Source organism: Arachis stenosperma, chromosome 1, assembly GCF_014773155.1.
Source record: "Arachis stenosperma cultivar V10309 chromosome 1, arast.V10309.gnm1.PFL2, whole genome shotgun sequence".
NCBI classification, from domain to species: domain Eukaryota; kingdom Viridiplantae; phylum Streptophyta; class Magnoliopsida; order Fabales; family Fabaceae; genus Arachis; species Arachis stenosperma.
In genome coordinates, this window is record NC_080377.1 from 59095945 (window position 1) to 59107082 (window position 11138).

Consider the following 11138-nt stretch of genomic DNA (forward strand, 5'->3'; position numbering starts at 1 on the left):
GTTAGATCTCTCTTTAATTCTTGCAATTTATGTTGTTTACTTTTATTGCCTTTTATGTGTTTGATGAAATGTCTCTTATAGCTATTAGTTAGATTTTGTTTCTCTTGGCCTAGGTAGAGTAATTAGTGATACTTGAGTTATCTAATTCCTTTGTTGATTGGTAATTGGAGAGATTGCTAATTGGTTTGGAGTGCACTAAAGCTAGTCTTTCCTTGGGAGTTGGCTAGGACTTGTGGCTCAAGTCAATTCATCCACTTGACTTTCTTTTATTTAGTAAGGGTTAACTAAATGGTAGCAATGAACAATTCTCATCACAATTGCGAAGGATAACTAGGATAGGACTTCTAATTTTCATACCTTGCCAAGAGCCTTTTATAGTTGTTAGTTTATTTTCATTGCCATTTACTTTCATGCCTCTTGTCCAAAACCCCAAAACAACTCAAACCAATAACAAGACACTTTATTGTAATTCCTAGGGAGAACGACCCGAGGTTTCAATACTTCGGTTTATAAATTTAGGGGTTTGTTTTAGTGACAAACAACTTTTTGTATGAAAAGATTATTGTTTGGTTTAGGAACTATACTTGCAACGAGAATTCATTTGTGAAATTCTAAACCATCAAAAATCCAATCATCATTTCCCCGGTCGTTCCATCTTTTTACTTTATAAGTCTTCCTTCAAAAATTTTAAGCCTTTGTTTGTGAAGGTCCGATCTGTAGAGACCGAGTACCCTTTTTACCTTGATGACGAACTAATAGAAAAATTCTCATTATACTGCTGTTCTGAGCCCATGCAAGTGCTTGAGGCTTATAGGAGTGAGGAGGAAGACTTGGTGGTGGAATTTTTAATTGAGAATTTTGCTGCTGGCGAGTGTTTGTCGATTCTTGAGATATTGCTTTTCGAAAGAGAAAATGATAAAGAAGGGTTAAGGACTTACATAGGTAATATAAGTATGCACCTTTTATGGATTGCTCTGTTCTAATCTGGTTTGTAAGCTCTTCTTTTTGCTTTTGTCTGTAGGGAGGCGAGTTCCGTATCTGAGTTCGTCTCGGCTGCAGACTTTCCTTGATAAGAAAAAGGATAAAGGCACTGGCGTTTCTAGCCTACCTAAAATTGGTGAAGGGGATGCGGCTTTTTCTACTACTCAGCTGGCCTCTTCAAAGAGGAAGAGAGATGGTTCTGAAAACTCATTGGAAGTGCTGTCCGAAGGAGGTAAAGGTTTTGCTGAAAGTTCAAGTTCGGCGTTTGACCATCAGCGTAGGCTTCATGGGTTTATACCTGGAGCGAGTTCACATTCTCTCTGGAGCGAGAATTTCCCATTGGCCGAGCTTTTCGATTGGGTCTCTCAGTACCCTGGAGATATGTTGCTTACTCGTCGAATTGGTGTGGAAGCTTTGGGAAAATATGTTCAGGTTTGTGATTGTATTTTCGTTGTTGTTCCTTTTTTTGTCACTTATTGTGTCTGATTTGTTGTTTGTAGGTTGTTGCTGCTCGTTTTCTTTGTGTCGGTTGCACCACGAATTAATCAGGGCCAAGCAGCAAATTGATGCTAAAAAGTTTGCTTCTTTGGAGCGAATGATTAAAGAGAAAGAAGGAGTTATTGTGGATGTTACTACAAAGATGAAAGAGAAGGAGGAAGCTGTTTATGATATTACTACGAAGATGAAAGAGAAAGAGGACGAAGTGACTCATCTTCAAGATCAAATTTGCTTACTTCAAAGTGAGATAAGGGATAGTGACAAGACGAAGGGTAAGATGACTGCTCGGATCCATGAACTGGAGGATAAAGGTATGGAAATATTTACATCTGGGTTTGACCGAGCTGTTTCTCAAGTTTCATTATTCATCCCTGAGTTTAATATTGGCCAATTTAATGTGACAAAGATCGTGATTGATGGAAAGCTTGTTCAAGATGAGGCGAGTGAGGATCACGATGAGAATGTTCCTCCACCTATCTAGCAATATGGTTTTATAGGAAAATTTGGTATTTTTTGTTTGATCTAGGACCGATTATGTCTCAGGCTTTGTTCCCGAATTATAATGTTAGTATTTTGAGATCCACCCTTGACGATGGTTGGTATTTGAAGTATGTTTGATCAGTATGAAAAAAAACTCATGTATGAATATTAACTTAGCTATTTCTGCGCTAGTTTGAATGATAAGTATTGCTTTGATATCACTTTTTGAGTTTTGCTGATATCTTTTTCCGACTTGAGTCGTCGATATGTCGTGTTGATGTTATCTTGACTTTTGCCGATGAGGATTACTATATAGTATGTAGCTGAATATAATTTATTAATGTGCATGAGAAGTTTTTTGTACGAATTGGTAGGCCTCGTTAAAACCTGTCCGAGTAAAACCCTCCTTAGGGATAAAACCTCGTGATCAGGAAAAAGAGTACCTGGCCAGTCCATACTTACATTTTGGGTTTAACTGTAATAGATCTTCAAAGATGAAATGTTCCATGTGTTGGGTAGAGGTATCCCTTCTAATGTTTCAAGGATGTATGCTCCTTTGCCGATGACTTTAGAAATACGGTAAGGACCTTCCCAATTGGCAGCTAGCTTCCCATGTCTAGGCGGTTTCCGGACTTCTTCCATTTGTCTTAGCACTAAGTCTCCTTCCTTTAATGTTCTTGGCCTTACCCTTTTGTTGTATTGCCTCTTTATCGTCGCCTGCATTGCTTGTTGTCGGAGCTTGGTAAGTTCATGGTCCTCGTGTATAAGGTCGAGCTCGGCTGCTCTTGCCTCCGAGTTATCTTGCTCGTTGAAATACTCGATCCGTGTTGATCCTCGGCTAACCTCTATGGGTATCATACTGTCTGCACCATATACTAGTCGTAATGGGCTCTCTTTTGTTGTTGTGTGTGGTGTTGTGTTGTAACTCCACAATACCTCAGCGTCTGTTAGTTTCTTTTTTAATGCCTGCAAGATAACTTTGTTAGCTGCTTCCGCGAGCCCGTTAGTTTATGGGTGCTCGACAAAGGAGAAGTGATGCTTAATATGCAAATTTGTTAAATATGATGCGACCTTTTTATCCGTAAACTGCCTACCATTGTCAGATACAATTTCTCTGGGTAATCCGAATCTACATATGATAGACTTCCAAATAAAATTTTGTACCTTTTTGGCTGTGATCTTTGCTAATGGCTGAGCCTCTATCCATTTTGTGAAATAGTCAACAGCAACTAAGAGGAACTTTACCTGCCCCGTTGAGATTGGAAATGGTCCGAGTATATCCATTCCCCATTTATGGAATGGCCAGCTGATGTTTGATGTGTGTAAGAGCTCGGCTGGGTTGTGGATGAGCGGCGCGCATCTTTGACAGGCGTCACAGCTTTGTACCTTATGTCTGCAGTCTTTCCTTAATGTCGGCCAGTAATTGCCGGCTTGCAGTATTTTCGTGGCCAAACTTCTACTTCCAGTGTGGTGTCCGTAAATTTCGCCGTGCAATTCATCTACCGTTGCTTCGGCTTCTTCTTGGCCGAGACATTTCAGGAGGGGTCGGGAGATGCCTCGTCTGTACAGATCCAATCCTAATAAAGTATATTGGCTAGCTTTGTATTTGAATGTCCTCGAGCTTTCACCTTCTGGTATTTCTCCGCTTTGTAAATAGCGAATGTACATCCTTCACCAATCTTCTGCCTGTGTCACACTCAACACCGACTTTGTTTCTACACTTGATTCTGTTAAAGTAATATGGTGTAGTTTGTCTGTTTGTTCTATTATTCTATGTGTGGCTAACTTGGATAAGATATCTGCCCTGCTATTTTGTTCTCTAGGTATATGTAAAATTTCAAAATGTTGAAAATATTTCATTAATTCCTTGACCGAAGTCAAATATTTTTCCAAGAGCGGGTCGCAAACCTGGAATTGGCCTCTACCTGTTGCACCATGAGTAGTGAGTCACAGTGTACCTTTAGGGCCGAGATTTTTGCTTCCTTGGCTAATCTCAAGCCTGCTAGTAGGGCCTCATATTCGGCTTGGTTGTTGGTTGTTTCGAAGAGGAACCTGATTGATTATTCGGCGTGGACTCCATTGCCGTCCTTCAGCAGAATTCTTGCTCCGCATCCATTCTCGTTCAATGCGCCATCCCCGTACAGCTCCTAGGATTTGATGAGTTCATCTTTGTCTGTGAATTCAGAGACGAAATCGACTAATGCCTGGGCTTTGGGCGACCCCTTCGATTGGTAGGAAATGTCGAATTCGGAGAGATAAATTGCCCATTTTGTTAATCGCCCTGCTAAGTCTGGTTTGGATAGTATTTGTCGCATAGGGTGACCCGTCTGAACTATGATTGGGTGTGTTTGAAAATAATGCCTCCGACGCCGGGTAGTAACTACTAGGCCAAATGCCAGCTTTTCAATCATTGGGTATCTTGTTTCGGCATTCTACAAGACTTTGCTTACAAAATATACTGGATGTTGCTCCTTCCCTATTTCTGTTACCAAGATAGAGCTGATAGTGTTAGCTAAAATTGAAAGAAATAGTGACAATGGTTTACCTTGCTCTGGTTTCTGCAGTATGGGCAGTGGTCCCAAGATCTGTTTGAATTCGGTGAATGCTTTCTCACATTTGTCTGTCCAAGCGAACTTGTCTAACTTTTTCATGGTCTTGAAAAAATGGTAGGACCTTGGTGCTGCAGCCAATAAGAATCTTGATAAGGCGGCTAGGCATCCTGTTAATCGCTGTACTTCTTTGATCGTCCTTGGTGATTGCATGTTTAGGATTACTTGACATTTATCCGGATTGGCTTCTATACCTCGGTTTGTTAACAGAAATCCAAGGAATTTTTCTTGTTTTACTCCAAATGCGCATTTGTATGGATTTAATCTCATGTTGTGCATTCAGAGTTGTTGGAAGACCTCCTTTAAGTCGGACTCGTGTTGTTCTTCTGAACTGGATTTGACGACCATGTCATCAACATATATTTCAATGTTTCTTCCGATTTGTTTTTTGAAAATTTTGGCCATTAGCCTCTAATAAGTGGCACCTGCATTTTTTAGTCCAAAAGGCATTACTTTATAATAAAAGTTACCTTAGTCGGTTATGAATGTTGTCTTGTCCTCGTCATTTGGGTGCATCTGGATTTGATTGTATCCAGAGTAGGCGTCTATAAAGCTTAGCACTTTGTAACCTGAGGTGTCATCTACAAGTCTGTCAATGTTCAGTAATGGATATGAGTCCTTTGGGTAGGCCTTGTTTAAATCTGTGAAATCCATGCACATTCGCCATTTCCCTGAATTTTTTCTGACCATGACCACGTTTGCCAGCCATGAAGAAAATCGGACTTCTCTTATAAAACCTGTATCGAGTAGTTTCTGCATTTCTATTGCTGCTGCACTTCTCCTTTCAGTTCCCAAATTGCGTTTTTTCTGTCGTACAGGTCGGGCATTGGAGTTGACTACTAGTTTGTGGCAGATAAAGTTTGGATCAATCCCTGGCATGTCAGCTGGGGTCCAAGCAAATAGGTCGGCATTAGCTTTCAAGATGCTCCTCAGATGTTCCTTTGTCTCTGCAACAAACGATGATCCAATGTTAGTATACTGGTTATCTGTATGTAATTCTACCTTTTCGAGATCGTCCATTGGAGAAGGACGACTGTGGTCGTCTCTAGGATCCATCTCGGTCAGGCGTGGGATATGCTCCGAATTGTACACCGAATTAATCCTCGGGATGGCTTCCTTCTCGACCTTCTTTATGCTTGCATTGTAGCATTGTCTGGCCTTCTTGTGGTCGGTATGGACTGTTGCTATTTTGTTATCCTGCAGGAAAAACTTGACACACAAATGAATGGTAGAAACAATGGCTCCAAAGGAGTTCAGGGATGGACGTCCCAAAATAATATTGTAGGGGCTAGCACAGTCAACCACTAGAAATTGAATGTCCAGTGTCTTGGAGTTTGGAGGTTCTCCTATTGTCGTTCTCAACCAGACGTAACTTGATATGGGGACCCTTTCGCCCGAAAAACCTGCCAGTTCTCCTCCTGATGGTTGTAATGACTTGTCGCTTAATTGCATCTTCTTGAATGTGGAGTAGAACAAGACATCGGTGCTACTTCCTGGATCGAACAGCTCCTTTTTCACAATCAGTTCTCCCATGCTTACAGAAATTACCACTGGGTCGTCTAGGTTTGGAGTTCTTGATTTGAAATCAGAAGCACTGAAATTGACAATGGCCGAGGATATTGGCGCTGGAGAGTTCTGTTGAGTTCCTTCCATTGTCATCATGGCTCTATAACTTAGTTTCCTTGCTGTGTTTGTTATTCCTCCTCTGGCGAAACCTCCTAATATGTAGTTTATGATCCCTTTGGAGGTGGGGGTTTCTACTGGGTCCCGCCATGTTCCTTTGTCTCTGCGTTCCGAGGTATGCTTCGGCTTGCCCGTGTCAGCTGTTTCCTTCTGGTTCCTAGAACCGATGTACTTGTCCAGTAGCCCCTGTCTTGCCAATCTCTCCCATAGGTCCTTAGATGCCACACATTCGTCCGTAGTGTGGCCGAATTTTTGGTGGAATGCGCAATGCTTCCCTTTGTCTACATACTTTTGATCTTAGTACGTTCCCGCTTTGACTGGTGGCTTTATGAGCCTGTTGTGCAATATATCTTTTATTATGTCCTCTCTTCTCGTATTGAACCTGGTATACGAATCAAATTTTGGAGTTAGTTTAAAAGATTTTCGATGATCCTTAATAATGGACCTGTTCGGCTTGTCATCGTCTTTTCATGATGGTGGTCTTTCATTCCTTTGCGTCTCATGCAGTTCCTCTATTTCAATCTGTCCCGTGGCTTTGTCTCGGAATTCCTCTAGTGTCTTTGGCTTGGCCACAACTATGGCTTCCTGAAACTTTCCTGGTCGGAGGCCACTTTTGATAGCATGCAATTGTACTTCTGGGTTTAAGTCGGGGATTTCCATAGCTGCTGTGGTGAAACGCGTCATGTAATCCTTGAGGCTTTCATGCGGGCCTTGCTTGATTGTGCTGAGATAATCTGGGTCTCTTACATAGATTTTTGATGCTGCGAAGTGATTGATAAACATCTTGGCGAATTCATCAAAGCTGGTGATGGACCCTGCAGGCAGATTAGAGAACCACAGTAAGGCAGCTCTATCTAGGAAAGTGGGAAAGGATCGGCATAGAATGGGATCACAATCACTGTTGAGAAACATCATAGACTCGAACTTGGTGACATGGACTTTTGGGTCCCCTATCCCCTTATACGACGTCAGGGTCATCGGGAGTGTAAAGTTCTAGGGCATTTTATAGCTCATTATCTCCTCGGAGAATGGGTTAGCTCGTCGCCTTCCTGTCTTGGGAGGGGTTTCCCCTGTCTTAGCATTGGACTCTGACTGATGCTCTTCATGCTGTGCAGCGTTTGTTCTTTTACTATCGACCTTCCGATCTCCATTGTTTTGCATCGCCGCCAACAGTTCGGCCATCCGCTGATTCTCTGCCAAGAGTGCGGCATTTGCGGCCGTGAGATCAGCATTAGTTCGGGAAGGTTGTTGAGTTTCCGAATGATTCGTCATGGTTCTTTTCCTGCAAAGAAAGAGAGATATGCGGCAGATATGGGAAAGCTAAAAGTAGTTATATCTTCGGGTGGGGAGGAATTAACGTGGGCCCCACGGTGGGCGCCAAATGTTCTTACAAGGATGCTGTGGTTGAGGTATACGTCGGCTATGCGTTGGTCTGTGTTCGACAGGTTTGCTTGAGCCGATGATATCCTTGTGAAGTGGGACCCGAGCGTGGTACCTGAAAAAGGAACTCCGACGCCCAAGTTAGTATATGAATGAGATAAATAATTAATAGATAAATAAAATTGAGGAAAAGATGACTTCAGAGTGAATTCTCAGGGACGAAGTAATGTTCTTCAGCAAAAGTATATTATTTGTTTTTCGTGTATCTCTTGCTTATGTTAATGCCGTTTTTATAGAATTAGAACTTGGGCTGCCCAATGGTTGGTTTGAGTGAATCTCAGCTTCCTCCGAGATCTTTGAAAAATAACGTTCATGTGATGAGATTTCAGGCGTACGTGTTTTAATTTTTCTAACGTAGCCGAGATATACGTCGATAAGTCCTGACTAGGCAGAATACCATACAGATATAATAATATAAAAATATTTTTTTATTTATTTATTGTATAAAAATTATTTTTTTTAAAAACATCTTTAAAAAAAAAATATAAGTTATAATTTCTTAAAAAAAAATTTTATTAAAAATTTTATTAAAATAATAATACCCAAACAAAACGTTAAATGAAAACAAGAATCTGAAGAAAGAGTAAATCGAAGGAAAGCCCATTATATAAAATCTAGCGTCCGAGATATGGTGAGTGCACGTGGACATCCCTCGTATACTAGAAACTTCCGCGTCAGGATTCTGCATCCTTGATTCTTTGAATTCTTAATTGTTCTGTCGTTATTACAATCATAGCAGCATCCTCCCCTTATTCTCAATCAATTTTCTACTCTTTGCTCTTTTGCTCTCAGGTGTGCCCCTCTCTCGCTCTCTCTCGTTGAAGGTCTTTTTCAATTTCGGTAAAATCAACGATCTTCGTTTTGGATCATCATGTTTCGGATTATAGATTCTGTGTTTGATTTGATATGTGTTTGTAATTGTAATCGTTCTTTGATTAGGGTTCTTCGGATCATTATGATATGGTAATTCTAGTGGTTTTTGAACTTTGAATTAAGATTTACTCTCTTCAAAAAAATAAAAAAATAAAACCTCTGCGGGAAGTTGAAATCTTCGTTGCTATTTGTGATCGTGCGTTTTGATAATTGATACGTTGTTTCTGTGAGGATATGGTTTGATTATCCTGTTGCTTGCAGTGAATATGAATAGACGTGGAGGAGGAGGGTTTGGTGGTGGTGCTGGTGGTGGTAGGGATCCGTTCTTTGATTTTGGTGGTGACCCTTTTGGTGGTGGTTTTGGAGGAGGGTTTGGTCCCTTTGGACCTCCTGGAAGCTTAATCTCGAGCTTATTTGGGGGAAGGGACCCTTTTGATGACCCTTTCTTCAGAAGTCCTTTTGGTGGAGGCATGTTTGGTTCTAGCCCCTTTGGTGCTGCCCCTGCTGGATTCCCTGGATTCCCTTTCTCCCAGGATATGCATCCAGCTGGGTTTCTTGATCAGCATCAGGCTCAGGCTCCTGCTCCCGAGTCTAGCGTGCGAAGGGGGCCTATCATTGAGGAATTGAACTCTGATGATGATGATGATGATGATGATGACCAGGGTGGGGAAGTCAAAGAAGGAAACAAGGCAAAGAAAGAGAATCCACGAAAGCATGGCAGGTCCAGCAGTGAGTCGTTTGTTGAACATCCAAAAGGAGGAATCGAAGGTAATGGGAAGCTGTTGGTTGGTACTTTTGCTTTTTCTTATCCTGAAATCGGATGGTTGGTTTGTTCATGCTAAAAGTTTATATTTACAGGGAAGAAAAGCAGGCACTTGCAGGCTAGGAATGAGTACAACAATGAATTCAACAACAGATTCAATGTGGCTAGGGCTGAACCTCAAACTCAAAGCTTCTGCTTCCAAACCGTAAGCTATGGTGGTGCTAATGGAACATACTATACTTCGTCAAGGACAAGGAGGACCGGCAGTGATGGGGTGAGCATTTAGAATCTGGTTAAATAACTCTTTAGAGTGAATTAGTGTATTGTTGGTTTTCTGATGCCATCTTCAACATATTAGGTGACATTTGAAGAGGCCAAAGAGGCTGATAGTTCTACAAGGGAAGCTTCTCACAGAGTTTCCAGAGGCATTCATGGCAAGGTATTCATATACTATTTCTTTGGTATCAAATTAATAATATTGGATTAAGTTGCTTCGGTTTATGGCTGTGTATTTGTAAATTGTAATTGCCCTGCTTATTAACTTTATTTCACTTGGTTTGTTACTTCATAGGGACATTCCCTTTCAAGAAAACTTAATTCGGATGGTAGAGTGGACAGCATGCAGACCTTGCACAATCTGAATGAAGGTATATCTTGGCTTCAATATACATGATTTCTATGATGTGATGTCTACTGTAGCAGTTCCACACTTCCATGCTTCTATGATAGTGTTACTGAAGGATTTGTGTTGTTAATTTGTCATCTTGTAGATGAACTTGCTGGTTTTGAAGATGAATGGAAACAAAAAGGTCAAAAGTATTTGCCTGAATTGACTGGGAATATTGGTCAGTTGCCGAATATACTTTCTGTTACTTTGGCTGGGGATGATTAATCTCTAGAATATATCATCTCATCTTTAATTTGTTTCTCTTTTCTGTTTTAGGAGCTCTTGATAACCAACAAACTGCACAGGCCAGGCAGGGTGGGTGGGCTCTCCCTTCTTCCGAGCATGGTCATCCTGCCCGAACAATTTCTGAAGCTCAAGATAGAGCAGGCTCTTCTCGCACGCAGGAGAGAGCAAGGACAGATTCCAGTGAGAGGAGTGCATCTCATCGACGGGGACGGGGCAGAAACTAAGGCATCTTGTTGCTTTCAAATTCAAGGTGTCTAGTCCCGTAACCCGCCGTCGATGTACTTCTGAATTGTGCCCCTATTGTATCTTCTTACCCCTTTCCTTATAGAGGTCTATGATGATTTTGGCGGCAGTTATAATCCCTTGGTTGAGTGGATTTTCCCTGTTGGATTTGTGATGGTGATGCTAGGGTCTGAGACCTGCACCATCTTTTATAACTTTTATTAGGAGCTGATTGCATTACAAACCTGAAGTTAATGGTTTATATTTGTTGGTATTCATGCCTCGTGTTGTTTAGTTGTCATGAATCTTTTGATGCAGCATTGGGTTGATGGATTCTGTGCAACTTTTACAATTCACTCCATCCATTCTCATACAAAAATGTTGCTTCCTTGGGAAGGCGACTTTAATCTGGTCCAGCTTTCCCTGACACGGGTGTGGCCACTCTTTCTCAGACACTGAACACGCTGCCGCGGCAGGTATATATTTGCCCGCTGGATATGTGGGGTGTACGTAACCATTGAAATCATTGATATGTGTGGGATACGTAACTGTTGGAAACTTGACATCATTTGCGAATCTAAGATTTGGGGATGCAAATTCTGATAGATTTCTTTCCATTTATTTCCCTTATAACCGTTAATTGAGACATAAAGGAACATGCATGAGAAGAGAATGA

General features: G+C 41.3%; 2 protein-coding genes across 3 annotated transcripts; one reads left to right on the forward strand and one right to left on the reverse strand.

Annotated features, from left to right (window-relative positions):
* Positions 1-6719: 6719 nt before the first annotated feature.
* LOC130980160 (uncharacterized) lies at positions 6720-7229 on the reverse strand. The gene has a single exon (XM_057903806.1). It carries the CDS (start codon positions 7227-7229, stop codon positions 6720-6722), a length of 510 nt encoding a protein of 169 aa, XP_057759789.1.
* Positions 7230-8292: 1063 nt separating this feature from the next.
* Positions 8293-10791, forward strand: LOC130938380 (uncharacterized). Of its 2 annotated transcripts, none has more exons than XM_057867152.1 (7): positions 8293-8483; positions 8826-9332; positions 9423-9601; positions 9686-9766; positions 9899-9974; positions 10098-10172; positions 10271-10791. In XM_057867152.1, the coding sequence occupies exons 2-7, from the start codon at positions 8831-8833 to the stop codon at positions 10462-10464; spliced, it is 1107 nt and encodes a 368-aa protein (XP_057723135.1). In that variant the 5' UTR covers positions 8293-8483; positions 8826-8830; the 3' UTR covers positions 10465-10791. The 2 variants fall into 2 exon arrangements, with proteins under 2 accessions (XP_057723135.1, XP_057723134.1); XM_057867151.1 differs by having other exon boundaries at positions 8321-8531.
* Positions 10792-11138: the final 347 nt, after the last annotated feature.